Source organism: Neofelis nebulosa, chromosome 16, assembly GCF_028018385.1.
Source record: "Neofelis nebulosa isolate mNeoNeb1 chromosome 16, mNeoNeb1.pri, whole genome shotgun sequence".
Lineage (NCBI taxonomy): Eukaryota > Metazoa > Chordata > Mammalia > Carnivora > Felidae > Neofelis > Neofelis nebulosa.
In genome coordinates this window covers 13,396,719-13,418,122 of record NC_080797.1, presented here as the reverse complement: position 1 = coordinate 13,418,122, position 21,404 = coordinate 13,396,719, and the positions used below count along the sequence as shown (strand labels likewise).

The 21,404-nt window shown below is 52.6% G+C and overlaps 1 protein-coding gene across 4 annotated transcripts in view; it reads left to right on the top strand.

Annotated features, from left to right (window-relative positions):
- TBCD (tubulin folding cofactor D) overlaps nucleotides 1–21,404 on the top strand; it is a 161,194-nt gene that overhangs the window by 101,517 nt on the left and 38,273 nt on the right. For all 4 annotated transcript variants that reach the window (XR_009254831.1, XM_058703380.1, XM_058703379.1 and 1 more), the window contains 6 exons: nucleotides 2,063–2,120; nucleotides 9,225–9,254; nucleotides 11,535–11,620; nucleotides 17,483–17,563; nucleotides 19,410–19,483; nucleotides 20,943–21,060. Coding sequence is in view for 3 of the 4 variants with exons in the window: in XM_058703380.1 (XP_058559363.1) it covers nucleotides 2,063–2,120; nucleotides 9,225–9,254; nucleotides 11,535–11,620; nucleotides 17,483–17,563; nucleotides 19,410–19,483; nucleotides 20,943–21,060 (447 nt within the window). In the remaining variant the exon portion in view is untranslated. The remainder of the gene's footprint in view (nucleotides 1–2,062; nucleotides 2,121–9,224; nucleotides 9,255–11,534; nucleotides 11,621–17,482; nucleotides 17,564–19,409; nucleotides 19,484–20,942; nucleotides 21,061–21,404) is intronic.

Genomic DNA, 21,404 nt, shown 5'->3' with positions numbered 1-21,404 from the left:
TTACCCTCAGGCCTATGGTTGACCCTTGTCGAAGGGGCCGCTCACATGGCTCCACCTTTGGCCGTTGGAAGTGGTTCCATGTTGGCTGCTGTGTCCTTTCAGTAGGACTCAGACTTTTCTCATGTTTTGGAATACTTTCTTGCTTTCTAGCATTACAGTCTGGGCAAACTTTTGTTCCCTTGCCCCAGCCCTGGAATCAGCTGTGTCCCGGGGGTTGTGTTTAGATCCAAGACCTGGACTCTGCTCACACTCCCTGATACATGAGTACCAACCAAGTGCGCCTCCGCCCGGAGTCCCCTCCGTCTGTCCCTGTGGACCCTGCAAAGCCAGGCCATCACCCTGCCGTCCTAGCTTTCTCCTGTGCCCTTTCGCTTCCTCCTCCTGGCTCTCCTCGGCCTCGTGTTTTCTCGTCTGCGTGTGGTGGCTCCAGAGTCTCCCACAGCCTGTGAGAAGCACGTCTCCTCACCTGCCCTGTCAAGGGTCACACAGCTGGCCTGTATGATGCAGGCGCATTCCCTCGGCTATTGGTGTCCCCCACTTCCTGATGGTTTCTTTTACATTTGGTGGCTTTTGACAGATTCAGAGTTGGGTACCACAACTATAGTCCCAAACAGTAGTTCTGTTTTTCCCAGGTCCCCCACTCTGCCCTCCGCACTCAGCCATCCGACCCCTGGCCACCACCAGACTGGGCTTTGGGCCTCTTAATATTGCCATTTCTAGAATGTGTTCTGTCTAGACACATACGCCATGTGGACTTTCTGCTTAGCAAAATGATGTAGCTTCGTGAGTTGATGCCTCATTCATTCTTACTATGCGGGAGGATTTCATAGTTTGGGCGTGGAGGCAACTAGTCTGACTCGGGTCTCATTGGGCTTGGAAGCAAGGTGTCTCGGGGCGGGTTCCCTCCGGGGGTTCTGGGGGAGAATCCATTCCTCTCCCGGCTTCCAGAGGCTGCCGTGTTCCTTGGCTTGTGGCCCTTCCTCTACCTTCACTGTTGGTAGCTTTGGGCCACGTCCTTCTCGGGCTCTCTGCCTCCTGCTTCCATCCCCGAGGGCTTTGTGACTGCATGGGTCTGTCAGCGTGGCCTCCCTCACTAGCTTCTGTGACTGCACCTGCAGCTGTAAATGCCCCCTGCCGGCCAGCGTCACATGCTTACAGGTGCCGGGGCCAGTGCCTGGACATTTGTGCAAGGGGGCGTTAATCTGCTGTCATGCAGTATTGACAGACGTGGTGTAGCTGGAGGGGCTGGCTGGATTCAGGGGGTGGCTGTTTAGGCTGGGCTTGCTGGACGATGCGGATGTGCCAATGAAGGAGGAGGACTGAGGTACAGCAGTAGGAGCGGGGTTGGGGCAGACAGGTGGTGTGGCATTGAGGAGGCCTCCACGTGTCCGAAATACCCCTTTTTAAAGGCGTTTTCTCCAGACTGACGTGAGTTGGAAATTCTCGAGTCACCCTTAGAAACGGCACTGTTTCCAGTCCTGCCCCAGATCCTTTGTTTTCTGTTACTAAAGCCACACAAAGTCAGACAGGTGCTTTCTGCCTCATCAGTAACAGTTGAGTGTGGTGGCCTGAGGAAGAGGGCTTTAAATGGAGTCTGTCCAAGTGTGGTTGGGGGTGGCCGGGCCATCTGGAGGATGCTGAGTGCTCCCCATAGCTGTTCTTGGCACTAGGTCACGTTTCTGACGAGGGGCAGGGCCCCTAGGCTCCCCTGGCTGCCCGTGCACATCCCCATGGCACGTGCTCGCCATCCATCGTGGGGAGCTCTGGCCGGGTGCTCCAGGCGCTCCTGGTTCTCATCCTCTGGGTACCCCCGGAGCGGGCCGAGCGCATTCTGCCCCTGGGCCCCTGTGCATGGCAGCTCCTCTCCCTGGGAGTTTGCTGGCACTCGGATGTGTGCCCCTCATGTGGCTCTCAGGGACCCGGGGTCGGCCACCTGTGGTGCTGGGAACTCGCTGCATGTGGCACACACTGAGCAAATGAAAGAGGCTCCTGAGTCCTGCCACAGGGTCTGTGTCCTTTCGCAGACTTCCTTCTAATTAGTCCTCTTCACTCTTTTTCACAGCGCTCTGGTGATTGCCACGGTGTTTGACCGAAACATCAACTGCAGGAGAGCAGCCTCTGTGAGTGGTCTCGTCTCATTCCTTGTCCCGGTGGTGTGGGCGGGCTCTGCTATGCAGGCCAAGTGCTCCTGGACGCTGCCTGAGCGTGGTATCCGGGAAGCCAGGCGGTGGAGAGCAGTTGGCATTTCCTCCCGGTTTCGGGAGGCCTTTATCCTGGGAAGGGGGGCCGGGATTAAGTGGCCACTCCAAGCCATGTCGACCCTCGTTGGGTGGATGGGATGGTGCCTGACGACCGGACACGGCTCAGGACGGCCTGTGCTCTGGAGAAGGAGGAGAAGGTGGGCTCTGTGGCTGTGACCTGGGTTTGATGGCAGAGCAGGTGGCTTTGAGCCTCACCAGGAGCTCCTTCAAGCAGGGGTCAGCTCAGCTTCACATGGTCACGCTGGGCCTGGGGCCTTGCTGGCCGTGCCTGGCGGCCCCAGCAGGGCTTCATGGGTTTGGGTGCTGGGCCCGGGCCCCCCAGAGCCACCTCACCTTTGGGTGGGTTTTGTGTGCAGGAACTTTGGGCAGGCTACACGGTTGCTTCTGAAGGGCACTGACCAGGAGCCTCTGCACAGACATCTCATGCTCCCCCCGACAGCCGGGCTGTGGCCTTGAGCTCTGCTTTGGGGTTTCCATGGATGCTAGTAGAGGTGATGACTGCCAGGCCTGGTCCCGGGAACTCTCGCTGGCAGTGTCAGTGGCTGTGTCCTGGCTTTATACAGGGGTATCTAACTGGTGGCAAGTCACTTAGGTCAGGCTCAGACATGGGCTGGTGGAGGTGCTGAGGGACCAGAAGCAGGGCCGAGAGTACCTGGTAGCTGAGGCGACAGACTTTCTGGAGATGAGAGCCTTAGCTTCAGTTACAGACCAGCAGCTGCCCAAGCTTTTAGAGGCGAAGAATGGACATAAAGGCAGTGCTTTGAGAAAGATGTGGGGTGCAGATGGCTGGGTGGGGGTGAAGCCAGGAGGGCCCTGGTGCTGGCCGAGGGTTGGTCTCCGTGTGGTTGGGGTTAGAGGGAGACCTGCAGGAGGAGTGGCCGAGCTGCGAGGCGCTGGGAGTTGGGAGGGTTTTCTGTGGGCCCTGGGTGTTGTCAGAAATGGGGGTTCTCCGCTGTGGGGACATGAATGTGTTTTGTGGATGGTTGGGCTGAGGGGTTGGATTGAGGGCCCCATGCTGGGGAGAGGAGAGAGCTGCCCACCTTACCCTGGGGCCCCCGCTGCATCATGGGAAGATAGGTCTTCCTGGCTCAGAAATGGGCATGCGCCAGTGGGACAGGTAGGCGAGTTGGGAGGGCCTTGCTCGGGAGCGCTCTGCCTCCAGACGCGGAGGCTGAAGCTGACTTCAGGTGTCCTGAGTGGAGTGAATGCGTGCTTTTGGGGGTGGGTGGTAGAGAGAGGATGGATGGAGCATCTGTGCCCTGTGGCCTGGTCCAGATGGAGGCCACACAGGCTTATGAGAACGAGGAGGATGCAGCGTCTGCTAGAAGAAACTGAGAGATCGTCACCGTGTGGCCGCTTGTCAAAATGCACGTTTGTGATTTGAACACTCACTTCAGCAAGGTTATTACACATTGATGGAAAAAGATACTGTGGAGGAGCCTCTGACTAGTGACAGAAGACACAGGTTAGCAGGCAGGTTTGTTCGATGGCAGAACACACAGGTGCGCTCAGGCCAGCTTCAGCAGGCGAGGCACTGCTGTAAACGTGGGGTTTGGGAGATCAGCACCTGCTGGGCTCGCTCTCATGTGCTCTGGGGACACGTTTTGGGATTGTTAGTGTATTACACTCAAGCTGGCATCATGCAGGCTAGAGTGGCTGGGACCCGGGGAAGTACCGGGCTTACGTGGGAGAGGACGGAGGTGGGTGGTGGTGTGGCATGGCCACTCGGGTGAGGTGCCCACGTGCACGGTTCCTGAGAGGGGCGGGGCCTGCTGCTTCTTTCCCACGAGAGGAAAGCCCAGGCCGGGCAGCCCTCGGCCACATCTCTCTTTCTGCTCTGCCATTCCCCAGGGCCTGCTTTCCTGGGTCCCTGACACCACATGCTGCCCCTGGGGTGTGGACCCAGTTCCTGGGTCTTTTCTCGGGGTTCCTGTAGGGCCGGCAGCTCCAAGGTGGGGATGGTCCGCGGGGCCTGCACCCACAGCTGGCTCTGTGGGCGGAAGGCGTGGATGTGGTTGGACCTTCCCCTCACTCTGTGTGTGAGCTCACTTGTTGGGTCTGGGGAGCACGTGCTCCCCACGGCTCTGCACACAAGATCTCGTCCTCTGTGAGGAAGAGAAAACCTTACTGTTTCCTTTCTGGTTTTGATGCCTTTTCTTTCTTTCTTTTGTCTAAGAGGCTGGTAGGAGGGGCTGTGGTTACCCTGCTGAGCAGTGGGGGCCAGAGGGGACAACTGCCTCACTCTCAGTCTTGGGGACGTGCCAGCTCTCACTGTTGAGTGTGCTGTTTGCTCTCAGGCTCTTGTGAATGCACGTCAACAGGGTGAGGAAGTCCTGCTAGTTTGTTGTGGGGTTTTGTGTTTTTTTTTTTTTTTTTTTTTAAATCATGAAAGGATGTTGGATGGTGAGATGGTTGTGTGGTTTCTGTCCTTAGTTCTCTTAATGTGATGGGCCCTCTGAATTGATTTGCAGGTATTAAACCAACCTTGTATTTCTACCTCTCTTGGTATAATCCTTTTTTATTTGCTGAATCAGTGAACTGCTGAGATTTTTGAGTCGGTATTAGTAAGGGGTATTGGTCTGTAGTTCCCGGTTGTTGGGTATTTTTGTCTGGCTTTGGAATTAAGATGATCTGGCCCCGTGAAAGGAGTAGGGAGCGTTTCTTCCTCTTGTGTTTTGAAGAAGAAATTGGAAAAGACTGATGTCGCTCTGTTTGTTTCTACTCTCAGTGTTTGGTAGAAATCACCAGTGAACCCATCTGAGCCTGTTTGGTCTTTGGTTTCTTTGCAAGTATTTGAAGTCATTAATTCAGTTTGTTTAGCATGTCTGTTTTTCCTAGTGAAGGAACTTGTCTGTCCATCTGTCAGGTACAGCGACATAGCATTGGGGACAGCCCGTCTGCCACTTGTCATGGCACTTATGCCAATGTCACTGTGCTCTCTGTCTCGTGTCACCAGGAGGACGGTTGGTGCCTTGCCCTGGCTCGCACATGCCCACCTGCTGGCAACGCGTGGTGGGTGCTCCACAGACCTGTGTCTCATGAATAGGTGAGCATGGCCCGTGGCACCGCTCCCTTTGGTTGGGTGATGGAGGCAGAGCATGGGCCTCCTTCGCGTGTGGGAGCTTGGCTGGTGGGTCTCCCATGACCCCTGACAGTGCCTGCCTGCGTACCCCGAAATAGGCCTGGTAGAAGAGGCAATTGGCTTCCAGCCCTTAAAACTTTGTTTCAAGAGAAAGTTCGCCAGCAAAGCTGGTCTCTTCTGTGTTCACACAGTTCTGTTTCTTCTGTCTGAGCATCAGGAAGCCTGTGATTCCCTGAGAAGACTTCACATTCTGCCCTGATGTTCACCCACAGGCAGTAATCCTGACACTCTTTTAGACACAGTGACGGCTCTTCGTTAAATGAAAGTAGCCTTTACATTTTCTGTTTACTGTGAAGTCAAACATTTTAATGGGGAGCAGTAGTAAAATCATAGCACTGATATCTTTATAAACCTGAGGAAGAGGTGAAACAAACCAGAAATCTTTTTTTTTTTTCTTTTTTGGTTTGTTTTTCAAGTTATAATTAAAATCCTTTAATGTTTATTTATTTTTGAGAGACAGAGAGAGACAGAGCATGAGTAGGGAAGGGGCAGAGAGAGAGGGAGACACTGAATTCAAAGCAGGCTCCAGGCTCTGAGCTGTCAGCACAGAGCCCGTCGCGGGGCTCGAACCCACGAACCGTGAGATCATGACCTGGGCTGAAGTCAGACGCCCGACCGACTGAGCCACCAGGCGTCCCTGAATTACAATCCTTTAAAGTGAGCAGGACATTCTTTGCATTGGACATCACCTGTGTACACCTGCCTACCTAGCAGATGCAAAGTTAGAGTGGTAGGGGTAAAAGATGCATTTGTGTGAAGCTTTTGCAACAGGGTTGATACTTGGTAACTGGGAGTAAGAGTTCTCCCACTGCAGAGCTGCTTCCTCAGGTGAAGGCGTGCCTTCCCCTTTCTGGCCTGTCTGTGCTCACGCTTCATGCTTTCTGTGCTGGGTCCCTCCTGCTCGTGGGCAATGTTTACCGCGGCTACAGGGGCCTGGGCCTGTGAGCTGGCCTGAGGACAAGTTCACCCTGCCCACCCAGGGACCACAGGGCATGGGCACATGGAAGGTTTGAGTGCTGTGTCTCTTTGGACCCTTTCTCTCTCCCCCTGTGGTTCATGTACCATCGCTTCCCACCTGTGCTCCAGCGACATGCCTCCTGGTCAGTGATGGTGATGGTAGAGGGGCCATTGTGCCAGGCGCCGTGGGGCCTCGATGCCTGTTGTTTTCAGCCTTCACGCCGGGCCCGTGAGGATCTGGGTAGGGTGGCAGAATGGAGACCAGCCTGGTTAATTAGGGCAAACGCATTTGTGAATCTGTGAAACACTTACAGTCACATAGCGGTTCTGTTCAGTGGTAGTTGCTTTGCACGTTGGAAGGTGCTCAACAGCCCCCAAACACGTCAGTGTTTTGAGAGAACTTGTCCCTCTGCCAGGAAGGAGGGAGCAGTGCAGACGGGCGGCCCGGTGTTTGCCCCTAGGAGGTTCAGGTGAGGAGAGAGAGGGGGCCTGGGAGCCTTGCTTCATCCATAGTTACACTGACTGTCCTGAAAGTCCACATGTAGCTAAAAGTTCTGCAGTCTTGAGTTCAACACTGTATCTGGTGTTTGGCCTCTTAAGTCCCTGTGTTGTGACTCTCCAACTTTTTGCTTCCATGTCGCATGGATGGAGTCACCCAGAGTGTGACCCCTGCAGGTCCCTCTGGGCTCCGGCTGGGCCGACAGCCCCCTTCCTGCTCCTTGCTGGTCGGCCCTGGTGCCAGCAGAGCCACAGCTGTGCGAATCATTTGCATGTTGTAGGACTCTGGGTTGCATCTGGTTTTACATTGTTTCCAGAACTAAGCTGCTGTGAGCAGTGTTCAGGTTTTTGTGTGAACGTGACTTCTCTTTCTCCTGGATAAACACCAGGAGCACCACGGCAGGTTGATGGTAGTTGCATGTTTAGCCCTGTGTCCCCCAGGGGACGGGCCGTCTCACTTTCCCGCTGGCGATCTGTCGGGGATCCAGTTCTCCCACAGCCTTGCCGGCCTTTGGGGTTGCCGTCCGATGGCTGGTCCCATGGCGTGTGTGGTGATGCCGCACTGTGGTTTTATGTGCCCCCCGCCCCCGTTGTTTTTGCCCCTGTGTCTCTTCTGTGGTGAAACCATCTGGGCATCTTTCAGATTGTTTCCTCATTGGCTGGTGTGTGTCTTGTTGTGTGGACTTTGTTAAGCTCCAGATGCGAGGGCTGCCCTCGTTGGCTTGTGGCTCGTGGGCCTTCCTCCAGCTGGTGGCTTCTGTCCTCCTGACCACGCAGGGCATAGACCAGGAGTTTTAAAGTTTGATGCGATTAATTTGTCACTTTTTTTCTGTATGGAATGTGTTTTTGGTGTCCAGTCTCAGAATTCATGGCCTGGCCCCGGTCCTAAAGGTGTTCTCTGTTTTTCTGTTCTGTTGCACCCTTCTGTGTGTCTGTCTGTGTCCACGTGCTCACTCAACCCTCAGGTTCCTCACCACTCTTGTTCAAGACTGCTTTACCTGTTCCAGGGCTGTGCTTTTCCACACAAATCTTCTATGATTTTTTACCTTTTTGATGAAGTCATCAGAATGGTAAATGTGTTCCTAAATTCTGCATGTTATGTAAATTGATGTTATATCTTACTTCCATTGTTTTTTTGTTTTTTTGTTTTTTTTTTGGTTGATTTCATTTTTATTTCTTATTTTCTTTAAAAAAATTTTTTTTAACGTTTATGTATTTTTGAGAGAGAGAGAATGAATGAATGCCCACACGAGTAGGGGAGGGACAGAGAGAGGGGGACAGAGGATCTGAAGCAGATTCTGCACTGATAGCACAGAGCCTGTTACAAGGCTAGAACTCACAAACTGTGAGATCATGACCTGAGCCGCAGTCGGATGCTCACCCAGGCGCCCCTCAAATATTTTCTTTAATAAATTTATTGCAGCAGTTTCAAAATAGTACATAGCAAACATCGAGTCTCCCTCCTCGCAGTGTAAAAGCTGCAGGAGGGCCTGGAGACGACCGGTTCTGGATTTCTGGGAGACCTGCCAGAGGTGCTGGTTTGGGGCAGCCTTGGGTCTCTGTGCTGCGGTCTCTCGAGTTCCTTTCTGCACACCTGCATGTGTGCCCTCCCAGGGCCACCCTAACTTCTGTCCTCTGACCTGTCACATGCTGACGGTTGCTACCCACTTGAATCCTGCTCTGGCAGGGAACTCTGGGGAGAGCACAGTCGGGGGTACCCGCTGGGTGGTGGACAGGGAGGCACAGGCCTTGCTATTGTCACTACTCAGACGGCCTGGCTGTCACACCTCTGCAGAGCAGGTGGAGGTACGGGAGGGGGAGCCACCAGGGACGCGAACAGGCATTTTAAAGAAAGCAGGTAAAGACACTTCATTCTGTTTAAGTATTTTGACCTCTGGGCCTGCGTTCGAGGCTGGGCTTATCTGTAGCAGGGGTGGTTGGGTGGGGTGCTGAGCGGGGAGGTGAGCCATTTCTGTTCACCATTGCCAGCTTCTGTCACAGAGTTCCCAGGAGGAGGATTGTGTGTTGGGCTTTGATTTAACCGACTGATTTGACTCTGTCCTCACACCCCTATCTAGGGCCTTGAAGTAGGCATCAGTGAGAAGCTGGCATTCATGCCTAAAAGACGTTTTTCAGGATGTGTCTGATTTTATAAGCTTGAATTCCTGAATGATGGTTTAAAAAAGCACTGGGACTTAGAGACAGAATGACAAGTACCCTTGAGGCTCTGATCCGCCAACAATGAGGACTTTTACTGAAAAAAAATAAAGCCATGGGTCATTTGTGCTGTACCGCGTTTGTTTTGAGTTTCTCTCCTGATAAACGCAAACTAACTCACCTGCTCTGTTTGTTCTTCTTTTCCTTAGGCCGCTTTCCAGGAGAATGTGGGAAGACAGGTATGGTTACTTTGTGAGGTCTTAATTCCTAAAACTGCCTGTAGATTTAGCAGTAGGAACATTGGAGCTACAAACCGGGTAGCTTCTTGTGTTGCTGGATGTGGGTAAAGAATTTACCTAAAATAAGCTAATATTTAACTCAGTGATGTCTGGTCACAGACCCGCTCATGAGGTTATCCAGAGCAGAGTTGACACAAGTTTTAAATAGTAGTGTGTCTTATGGGAACCTCGAATGTGTAAGTAATTTCACACATACACAGACATCAGTGATCAGAGATCAGTGCCTATGCACTGCCACCTGATTTCAGCAGTTGCCTGTGAATGTGAGAGGCATCTGGGTGGAGGAACCAGGCTTCTCAGGGACAGACATGTGATCACTGCCCATCCCGCGTGTGGTAGGAGCCATTGACCCTGTGGCCTCTCTCTGTGTAAACCAGCACCATTGTGCCCCCTGGTCCTGAACCTCTCGTGACTGGTCAGCCTTGGATGGGTGGTGTGGCCTTATCACTGAGTCATTCACGCTGCGTGTGCCAATGGCCACCCTGGGACGTGTGGCTGGCCTGGGGGAGAATGGGCAGGAGGTGGGTCCTGTTGCAGGAGACCCTGAACTGAACTCTGGTCAAAGCCCCAGGAGGGGGTCTGGGCTGAAGGAGGAATGTATTGTAGGTGAGGGCATCAGTGGATGGTGTTGGGGGGACAGACAGAGACAGGCATCTGGGACTTGGGGGGCGGGAGTCAGGCTGCAGGGCCTGAGGGGAGCCCCATGCAGAAGGCTTGCTCAGGAGCTGGAAAGGCAGTCCTTCCTCGGGGAGGGAAGCCTCAGGGAAAAGACAAGCATTCCAAGGCTCACTGTCAGATGTCTGAGAGGAAAGCGCCCTCACAGGTGCCCCCACGTCCATGAGGATCCTTGTTGCAGAACCAGGGGGGCCTGGGTTCTGCACCCTGGGTCCACGGTATCTGGTTTAGTCAGTGTTCTCTGGGGCCGCCAGGGGGCCAGGGTGGGGGCTGACCCTTCTGCTTCCACAGGGGAGGTGACGTTTGGTTCTAGGTGGGAAGTTCTCCTTGGAATCCGCCCAGGGAGGCAGCGCGGTCTCACTTTCGCAGCTGGTTTGTGCTTCGCTCTCGAGCATCTCTGCCACCTCAGGGCCTCTCCCTTTCCTCCCCGGCTTGAAGGCGGCTGAGACCAGTGTGCTAGGGCGTCACTTAATGCACATCCACCTGGGGCCCTGGAAACTTAGAAGGAAGCGGTTTCCTAGGGAGAGCTGGCTGGCTGAGGGGTACGCTTTGGTGTGTTGGGGCAGCAGGTAGGGAGAGCTCCAGAAGGCTCTCTGCCTGGCGAAGTGTCAGGGGTGGGTGGGAGGACCGCTGTAGTCAAGGAGCCTGCTGGAAGCTGAACTGGGGGGGCTCTGGGCACCCCAATGTCAGCACCCAGGAGAGAGTGGCTTCTCCCTGCGCCTGGCTTCCAGCCTGCCGTGGGCAGAGCCCCGGCCCGGACACAGGGTGGTCTGGAGCATGGCCGTTGCCATGTCTTTTTCTGTGGGGACACTCAGGTTGGGTGGACCGTCAGGGAGAGGAAAGGCCTTAATCATGGTATAAGTTTAGGGGATCAGCCAGGAGCCAGTACTCCAGGGAGGGGGTTCCCTCTCCCTCCCCACGTCCCCCGAGAAAGCAGCGTGCCCATAGCACAGGGGTGGGGGAGCCACAGACTTCAAAAGAAGCAGAGTCTGGTGTGGGCCCAGGGCGCCCCAGCTCTGCACGCAGCAGTGTCCTGCTGTTTGGTGGGAGCGTCGGAGAAAGAGGGTGTGGCCTTGCCGACATGGAAACTCCCCGAACTGGGATGAGGTTTTTAGTGATGTGTTTGTGAGAACTGCCAGAGTGTAACACACAGACCCAAAGTGAGCAGATGGTGCTGGCAGACCTTCGGCACAGGGTGGCCACACACCTTCCATTTGTAAAACACGTGGTAGCCGTAAAGCGCATTAAATGAGGTGTGCCCGGACTGTTGAAACCTGAGGATTTTTGTGGTGTGCAGTTCAGAGAAGGCCTTAAACATTTTAAAGTTGAAAATGTTTGCGTTGTTTGAGAAAAAATTAAATATTTTTGAGTGGTTCACAAAGCATTAGCACAGCGCCTAGCCTGAGACGGTGAGCTTTCTGCCGTCTGTCCCCAGTGTACCCTCTCTACCTAAGCATGAGTGTGTGTGAATACGACGGTTGGCCTCCTGGAAGAGCACCTCCTCACTCACGTCATTTCTGTCCCCTTCTCCCGCCTGATCTGTAGGGCACTTTCCCTCACGGGATCGATATTTTGACTGCAGCCGACTACTTTGCTGTTGGCAACAGAGCTAACTGCTTCCTGGTTATAAGGTAAGTTATTAATGTTCATCACAAATATAATACTCCCTTTGATTTAGACGTCACATTTTTCCTTCCCCATCCTGGAAGTTTCGCTAAGAGTGATGTAATTTGTGTATGGGTTGGAAGTGCTCCCAAAACTTTTGTTTCCCTGTTGATCGGACCGGGTGCCTGGGGTGGGATTCTATTTATGTAAAACTCTAGAAAGTGCAAACTAATCCAAAGGGACAGTGGCGGGCCTGGGTGGCCTGGGAGGGGTGTGGGATCTGCTTGTGAGAGGTTTTATTTGCTTTTTATTTTTATTTTTTTTTATTTTATTTTATTTATTTATTTATTTATTTATTTATTTATTTATTTATTTTTTATTTGCTTTTTAAAGGGGTGCTAACAGTTTCAAGGATGACAGTTGGAGCGAGCCCTGTCCCTGGCCATTCTTTCCTCCTAGCTGCCCCATTGTGTGCGTGTGCTGCCTCTGTGTTGCCTTCGTGGAACACGTTTTCTGCCGGCTGCCACAGACACACTGAGTTTCTCAGGATGAAATCTTGGGTTAGAAGGGACTGTTTCTCCTGAGACCTGTTGCTTAGTCTCAAATCCAGATTCCCAAGACTTGTCCTGATTGGTTTAGCCTGTCTCTGCCCATCCCTAATCTAATTCACTTGGGGAGGGGGAGATTGGGGGAGGGTGGGATTATATAGTCCAGACACCCAAAAAGCGTTCACCTCTGTGAATATAGCTGGGGGAAATAAACTCACTTATACTAGATTTTGGCTTGGACCCAATTCAAAGAGAATAAATCAGTCTTGTTTCTTGTTTGTTTCTGTTTTTTCTTTCCAGCAAAATGTGTTTCCCAAGGTAAAGGTATATCTGGGTTGTTTATGAGATGTGAGTAGAAAGGTGTTTGAGAGATCAGGTCAGGGAGTGAATATTTAACATCCCCACGCAGACTTGCACCTGTGGTCTCTGTGCTGTGAGGCACCTCACTTGTCTTGGTTCCTCAATGCAGCGCCTGCGCGGGAAGGGCCTGGCTTGTCAGTGGTTTGTTGCCTTGAACACGAGTTGACCACTCTGCACCCTAAGGGTGGGCTCTTGAGCACCCTTGCTGTACAGACCATGCAGAAGTTCCATTTCTCCATGACCTGCACGCACAGATGTTCTTTCAAAAATGTAGCATTTGGCCTCTTTCTCAAAGAGAGTCTTTGACCAGGGGTGCCTGGTGGCGCAGTCCGTTGAGCATCTGACTTGGGCTCAGGTCATGATCTTGTGGTTTGGGAGTTTGAGCCCCGTGTTGGGCTCTGTGCTGACAGCTTGGAGCCTGGGGCCTGCTTCAGATTCATTCTCTCTCTCTCTCTCTCTCTCTCTCTCTCTCAAAAATAAACATTTGAAAAAAATAAGTCTTTGAGCAAACACACTATATTTTTTAGCATCGTTTTCATCTTTTCTCAACATTTGATGGTCTTTGGCACCCTATCAATTCTTTCCTGCTTTTGTTCCGTTTTCCTTGTTAATATTTGAATATATATTTTATGTAGAGAATTTACCACTTTTCCCTGAGCTTCCTGGATAAAATAATCAGTTTTTAGCCTTGGCATATTTTTCTTGTTGTTAAGGTTTCTAAGCTGGTCTGAGACTTACATGTTTTAATTATAGTTGTCTGCATGTCATAGAGATGTTTGGCAAAACTTAATCCTGATCAGGGCGTGTTCTTTAATGGTGCGTCTGATACTCAAACATGTGTTTGGATGAGAAGAAGTCAGTGAGGACAGCGTCCTGCTGTCGGCCTGGGTGGTGTCGGGGAGGGGTATGGGGTGTGTGGCAGAGGGCCTGGTGTCAGGGGGACAGCCCGGTAGGGATGGTGAGGGGTCAGTAGGGCCCAGCGTGGGTGTAGTGGGGGGCTTCGAGCCACAGGGAGGGTTCTCATCGTCTTGAGTCCTGGAGCGCAGTTTGACAGGTCACTCACAGGATGGGGTCAGTCAGGACCCCTCAGAAATTGATTCTCCTGGAGGTGAGGAATGGAAGCAAGTTGAAGGTGGCAGTGAAGATCGTCAGATGGGGCACAGCAGCAAGCACCACCCCCCCCTTTATTTTTACTTCAGCAGCTTTGTTAAAGTGTCAAGGGCACAAGGACACTGCACGCCTCGCACGTACACTCTGACTCTGTCGCCACACCCAGAGTTTCCCTGGGCTCCTTCCCCACGTAGGTCTGCTCGTCACTGGGTTAGTTTGCATTTTCTTAAGTGATGGGGATGGAGTTTGTGCTGCCTCCTTCACTCGGGTACTGGCGACTCGGTCATTCCTTTGTAACCCACCTGTGTTCCGTCGCATGGACATACCACGTCTGCTCCTGCTGAGGGACATCGCGGGGTGGGGGGGGGAGTCTCCGGTTTGGGGCTGCTACAGATGAAGCAGCAGTGGACGCCCGTGTGCCCGCCTGTCTGTGGACGAGTGCTTTTGCTGCTTTGGGTTGAATGCCTAGGTGTGGAACAGCTGGACCCTAACTTTCTAAGAAACTGCCAGCTTTCTGAGGTGGTGGCCCCTTTTCACATGCTCCCCACCCTGCAGCCACCCTCGGGGTGGCCCGGCTTCCTCATTGCAGCCGTCTTCGTGCATGTGCCAGAGCAACAGCTTATCAATCTGTGTTTTCCTGATGACTTTGAGGGTCTTCCAGGGGCTTATTTGACAAATCTTTTGCCTATTTATTGGGTTTCCTTCCTACTGAGAATTTGAGAATTCTTTGTATACCCTGGATACAAGTCCTTTTTCAGATAAATAATCTACAAATGTTTTCCTACCTGTGACTTGTTCTTTTAGTATCCTGTGTATTCCTGAGATAAACCTTTTTTTTTTTTTTTTAAAGTCACATTTATTTTTGCATACCTATTTCATTACATACAATTTCCATATAGGAATACTCACCTCCGTAAAATGTGGGTTTTGGCTGGTGATGGTCCCCTCTGCAGTCGACGCAGGGTGTGTCTCCATCACTCTAGGAAGTTGCTGGCGCCCCGGTCCTGGCAGCTCTGAGTTGCCTCCTGTGCCCACCCAGCCTGCCTTTTCTGGAATCGGTGCAAATGGAGTCATGTGGTGTGTTCACTTTTGCATCTGGCTTCACCATGTACGGAGTTCTGCTGTCCCTTGTCCCCTACTCACTGGCGGGTGGCCACTCGAGCCCCTTTGATGTTGATGTGTGAACACAGGGCTGTTTCTGTCGGGACACAACCAGCGGTTGCTAGCACTTCCTGTTGTGTGTGTTTTGCTGCTGGAAGTTTCCCTAGCAGATTTCTGACATCTGTGGTTCTGTGCATTCTTCTTGAGATGCATTTTGTCATATTTTGCTTTCCAGTAATTTGCACATTCCTGTCATACAAGTTCTTCACACTAAGGAGCCCTCAGAGCAAACCATCTCCTTCTCTGCTTCCTAGCTCAGTGGACGGCACGCCACCCACACAGCTGTGCTTCTCCTCCTGTGTCCTTCCCCGCATCCGCTTGGTGACCTACTTCTGTCACTTCTGTGTCCCTAATAGTCCTCAAATGCTCCTCGTCCTGCCGATCCCCTCAGCCACCCCTTTGGCCCAGCTCTTACTGTCCCGACACTGGCCAAGCCCCTGCTGTCCACCCTCTACTGATGCCCCGCCCCCTACAGACCCCGGGTGCTCAGGGAGTGCTGGGCACCGGGGGGTGGCTCCAGTCGCGTGTGTTCCCCATGCTCAGCCATTACCTGGTCCCGGGGCTCGGCCAGAACTTAGGTGGCCAGCCTCTGTCTGTTTCTTCCCGTGAGGCCACTGATCATGGATGTTGGCCTGTCTGGCAGTCCCAGGGGCCCCTTTGGTGATGGGGGTCCAGGGGTTGCATCTTGGCTCCTTTTTCTGACCGCTTTTCCACTGTCCTGATTCTTCTGTTTTTCCTCCTGACATTATCTGTTTTCTCACCGTTAGAGGGTCTCTCAATCCCTCTCACCTCTGGAGAAGCCCTCACTTTTCTTTCTTTCACATCCAGAGCAAACGTGTTCCCGACCCCACCCTCTCCAGTCTGGCACCTTGTAGCACACACATGTCCACACGGCACCTGTGTTCACCTCGCACATGTGCACACACGTGCCTACACAGCTAACATCTATGTATTTCCCCCTCTAGGCCCGCTGTGCCATCCACTTTGTCTCTCAGCCACCATGTAGCACGTGGCCGATGGCTATGTCCATGGCGGGGTTGTGTGGATGGCGTGGCAGATTTAGACAGTATGCATAATTGATTGGGGGTCCCAGGGGCATGACGTGTAAAGTGCATTTTGGAGTAGGTGATGCAAGGGCGTGGCCTACAGTTCATAAGGTGCAGGTGACTGTTCTTGTGGCATCCTAGTTCCATCCCTGCGGCCCCATCAGTCTCTGGTGTCTCCTAGAGAGGTTCCGTTTGTGTCACACATGTGGGTGTGTGGACTTCCTTCTGTGCACGCTGAACAGTGGCACAGCTTTCGTGCTCGTCAGCGGAGCACTGGTCAGAAGGTGACGTGCGGCTGTGAGGAATTGGGCAGCGTCTGGGTTTACCGTCCCACACAGCAGATTATGCACGCCCTGGGCCGATGTGCTGCACGTACACCACGCATCGTCTCCTCGTCCTGTGTCACGGGAGCGTCCCGTATGTGCACGTAGGGTATAAACTGCATGCTGTGCCCTCCTGGCCACTGGCTTCTGTCTAGTCTTTCACTGTTAGAAACGATGTGAAGTGAGCATCTCTGTGCTCGGTATCTCTCACCTGTGTGATTATATCTGAATGAATTAACACAAGTGGAGTTGCTGGATCTTTATGTTTCAAGTTTCCTGGATGATGCCCGTCGTGGTCCATAGAAGCTGCATCAGAATGGTGCTCACAGCAATGTTTCTAGATCCTTCTAGATCCTTCCAACAACAGCTACACTCCCCCACCCCCCTGCCCCTGACTTGGGCAGTCTGACAGATGGACGGAAGTTTTCTTTCTGTCTCCCATGGAAGGAGGCTGAACGTGGGCTGTGTCGATTTTCTTCTCTGTAAATGGTCTGAGGATTTTCCTACCAGGTGATGGTGTTTTCTTATGGATTTGAAAGAAGTTTATTTTAAAGAAGTCTCATGTTTGTGATAACAGTTGCTGGTATTTTTTCTGAGTCCATTTTTATCTTTTGACTTTGTTTATGGTATGTTTTTCTCGGCAGACACTTTTGCTTTTTGGTTTTGCTTTTGAATGTACCAGTCTTCATGGCTGCTGGGTTTTGAGTCAGAACTAGAGAGGCCTGTCCCACTTGGAGATTCTTGTTTTTAATTCTCCTACGGTGTTTTCACTAGATGTAACTTTTATTTGTGAGGCATAACTTACACCCCATCTGCTGTCCATGGATGAAGTGTACATCCCAGTGAGAGCTGACAGTGCAGGTGCCTGGGTGACTGGTGCCTCCGTCAAGTCGTGGAGGGTGAGCCGCCTCGGCCCAGTGCCCCTCTGCCTGTCACTGGGCTGCTGATGCCTTTTGTAGAAGGTCTCACGAGCGGGATCAGGAAGGACGGACGCTCATGTCATTACGTGTGTGTGTGTGCCAGTAGCTTGCTCCTCTCTCTTGCTGGTGTCTTCTGTCTCGTGGTTCTTCTGCAGCTCACTATTAGCTCACCCGGTCTAGACATCTAGGCTGTTCTGAGGTGTTGGCTGTGATGAGTACAGCTGCCGTGAACCTTTGTTTGGACATCTTCGTGTGGACGTGTAGCCTTGTTTCCCCTGGGCAAATACTTGGCAAGGGGATTTCTGTACATTTAACTTGAAAAGGAACTGCCAAATTGTTGAAGTGGCTGCACGGCTTCCCACACGCGTGCATGGGGGCTCCCACCCCTTCCCGCCTCACCCCTCTGATCTCTCTTTTCAGCACGTTTATTGCCGGCTTTCCTGAGTACACTCAGCCAATGATAGACCACCTGGTGACCATGAAGATCAACCACTGGGATGGGTAAGTTTTGTGTCTTTGTGTTTGTGTAATTTCGTGGTGCATTGTACCAGATCATCTGTCAAATAAGAACTATTTTCTTCCAGAGAGGAAGTTAAATTGAGGTAGGCCTTTAGTACATTTTCTCATTGTAGAGTTTGTATTTTAAGATAACTTCTGAGGAGTGATAGGAGTTCGGTCTTCATGCCTGACATGTTGGTTAATGGTCTGTGTCCAGTTTTCCCTCCGGAGGCCTCCGTCACTTGTGTCAGGTGTGTCAAGGCCCCCGTGGGGACGCTGCCGTATTGCTGTGTGATGGAGGGCAGGCTGCCTCCTGCGGATGTGAGGAGCCCTTCCCCAAGCGCTCCCTGGACGGCCCCTCCTGCCTGATGCTGCTCCGTGTGGCCGTCTCGGCTGCCTCCTGGAGGCGAGCAGGCTTTTGCGGCTCTTTCCTGACTGCGTAGCCATTTCTAGGCATCTTAGCATTTCACAGGCAGTTAAGTGTCTCTTCGGAGGGAGGGCTCCCAGCGCAGTCCAGAAAACAAGAGAGCCCATGCTCCCCACAGCTGTTACTGCCCCTGGGAAGACGAGATTGATTTTGTCACGAGAAGGCTTGGTACGGCCGTACAGACCGTAGATCTGAAGGATGGCAGGTGACCGTTGTATGTCTAGAACCCTCTTTTAGTGTGGGTGTTACTTGCAGAAAGCTCTTTCTGATCTGCTGGGGAATGTGGTCCAACCTCTGCCCCGAGGACCACGGCCACGTGCGGGGAAGCAGCCTTGGTGTCTGCCACTCTCCTGGTGAGGCGGGGCCGTCCTCGGGGGACGGGTGCGTCTGTGTGCCGCTGGAGTAGGTGTGGCCTCTCTTCCAGGTCCCTTGCAGGCGATCTTCCTGAGTTGTGTGGGTTTCTGACACTTGAGGCCTAGCTGCAATACCTCTCACAGAGCACAAATCCTGTGCACTGAGCCTGGGGGAAATTGGTTAATTAACCTGTTAGTCCTTGGGTATTTAAAGCCAGAATTGCAAATGTGTTACCTGTGGTTTCAGACTCAACTCCTGAGCTGTTGTCAGGACGCTCATTTCTTCTTTCAGTCCTGTTGGTGAAATGATGAAGTGGGGTTCGAGAGCGAATGGCTAAGAAAGAATTCTCGAGATGGTTTTAGTGCAAAAAGGTGGTTTTACTAAATAAAGCACGGGGACAGGGCCCGTAGACAGAGCTGCACTAGGTTGTAAAGAGTGACTGATTCTATACTTTTTCATCAGTGGGGGGTAGGGATAGCATCTGTCTCCAAAGAATTTGGAGCGAGGCTTTCAGGACCTTGCGGGGCTACTGTTAAGGTTACTTTTAGTGTTTGGGGCGCCTGGGTGGCTCAGTTGGTTAAGTGTCCGACTTCGGCTCAGGTCATGATCTCACAGTGCGTGGGTTCGAGCCCTGTGTCGGGCTCTGTGCTAACAGCTCAGATCCTGGAGCCTGCTTCGGATTCTGTGTCTCCCTCTCTCTCTCTGCTCCTTCCTCGCTCATGCTCTGTCTCTCTCTGTCTCAAAAATAAAATAGTGAAACGTTTTTAAAAAAATAAAAAAAAAAGGTTATTTTTGGTGTTTAATGGAACATGAATGTTAAGGTACTAGGGCAGCCACGAGCTGGGTGGCTGTGGCCCCATGCAGGCTTGGGTTCATTTGGTAAAGTCTCCAGTCCTCATTTGTTACAGTCAGGGGGTCTTTTTTGTTCATTTGTGTTTATTTTTATTGGTGGTTCTGACGAAATGGGTAGTTGACACTTCTGTATTGTCTGTCCCCTCTCCATGAGTTGGATAAAGCTGGAATCATCACAAGGAAGGAACTAACCGTTTTCTCCGTCGTGTCCCCCAGAGTCATCAGAGAGCTGTCTGCGAAAGCTCTGCACAACCTGGCCCAGCGAGCGCCTGAGTACAGCGCCACTCACGGTAGGTAGGCTCAGACCCCCCTGCTGGTGCCACACACGAACATGTGTGTGTGCGTGGCAGATGCGCAGGTGCACACAGCAGGCAGGAGCTGAGGACAGGCCACTGTAGGGTGTGGAGGGCTGAGAACGACGTTGTGTTTCTTTCTTGCTGAGAAGTGTGTGAGTGAGGAACTGGGCTGTGCTTAATCAGGGGACAGAACAGAACCAGCTGCTGTGGCCTCTCTGAGGACGGGTGCCGTGTGCATGGCAGTCTGTGTGCCCTGGGTGCAAGGCCCATTACCGCAGGGAACCGATGGATTGTGTTATATATCTTACGTATTTCGGATGGCAGCTCCTGGCTGTGGGAATAGTGTGCTGTGCTGTTTCCCGACCTCTGGGAGAGGCGTGAGCTTAGGCCCCCTGCGGGTGGTGTAGCTGCAGAGTAGAGCAGCTAGGTCCAAAGGGACTACACCCGTTACCATTAAGGAAAGAACCCATATTCCAGAATAAAAATAACATTTGGTTTCAGTGTGGGGAGCCATGTGCAAATTTCTTTAAATCATGCTTCTTCCTGCTGACTTTTGTTGGGGTAACTAGTGGTTGAATTGTGGCTTTTCATTTGGAGTTAGCGACTTGACTTCTGCGTGCCTCTCACAGGCCCTGGGGCTTAAGATGGAGCTTTGGGGCTGTTAGTTCCTGAGGGGCTTTCAGCTTCACAGTCCGTGGGTTAAATGTGCTGTCAGGAGTCTGTTATTTACCTGTAATTGATAATCCTCATGGCCTGAATGAAGGGGTGCTCAGCCTTGTCCTTTCTTCCCAGTCAAAGAGCATTCATTAACAGGGTGAGGGATTTCCCTGACTCTTGAACCCTGACTGCTGCCAGCTGCCTCGTCTGAGCGCCTATGTGGGATGCCTCTGGCTTGGATGCTGTTTGCTTTTCCAGCCTCCACAGCAGTGCGTTTGTGCGTCAGGGAAGCTGAGGCTCAGGGGCATGTGATTTCCCAGGCTGGTGTGGACGTGGCCCCTTGTCTGCACTCCACCAGGCTCTAGGGGTCTTGGGACACTGCTTTCTGTCCCCAGAGCACCAAAGGCATAGACACTTCCTTTGCTCTGGGCAGGGGAGGCAGGGCTCCCGCCTGAGTGGGGTTGTGCACGACTGTAGGCTCCTGCCGCTTGGCCTCTGTCCTGCACTGTGCCCAGGCGGAGCCACTGCCGGCCACTTAGCCACGGGAGAGACCTGGTTCTCTCTTTTCACATGCGTCCCTGCTCTGTGTCTGGGGGACCCGGGGATTGGGAGGCCCCCCCGCCCCGTCCCTCCTCACTTCTCTGGGTGTCTAGGAGGGTTTGGCATATTGCTCCAATGGCCCTTACAAAGGTAACTTTCCATGGGTACATCTCCCCCTTTGGATCCTGTCTGTGAGTTCAACGTGTCCTCCTAATGCGCGCTCATTGACGTGTCCTCCTGCCCCTGTCCTTTGCAGTTCTCCCGCGTCTGCTGTCGATGACACAGAGTCTGGATCTGCATACACGGCACGGGGCTGTGCTCGCCTGTGCGGAGGTCACCCGTGGCCTGTACAGACTCGCGGTGCAGGAGGACAGGTAGGGGAAGCACTGCGGTCCCATGGAACCACTGTGGTCGCGAGCCTGGAATCCCATCCACCTTCACCTGTGTTTATTTGTGACAGTGTCACTGAATCTTTGGATCCTCCCATGTTTTATCTGACGAAGTCTGTCAGTGTTTTCTCTCTGATGAGCTGTGTCTGTCTCTAGTGGGAGCCGGCAAGCGCCTGGGTGTTCAGTAGCTGTTTTCTTTGTTTCCTCATTGCTCTGGGGGTCTTGAGGCGGTGACAGGAGCAGATGCGTTGTCAGAGACGGCGCCCAGTAGGCCATATGCTTAGTGGTCTTTGCTCACCTCACTTTTCATCGTTTAAAATATCAGAGAG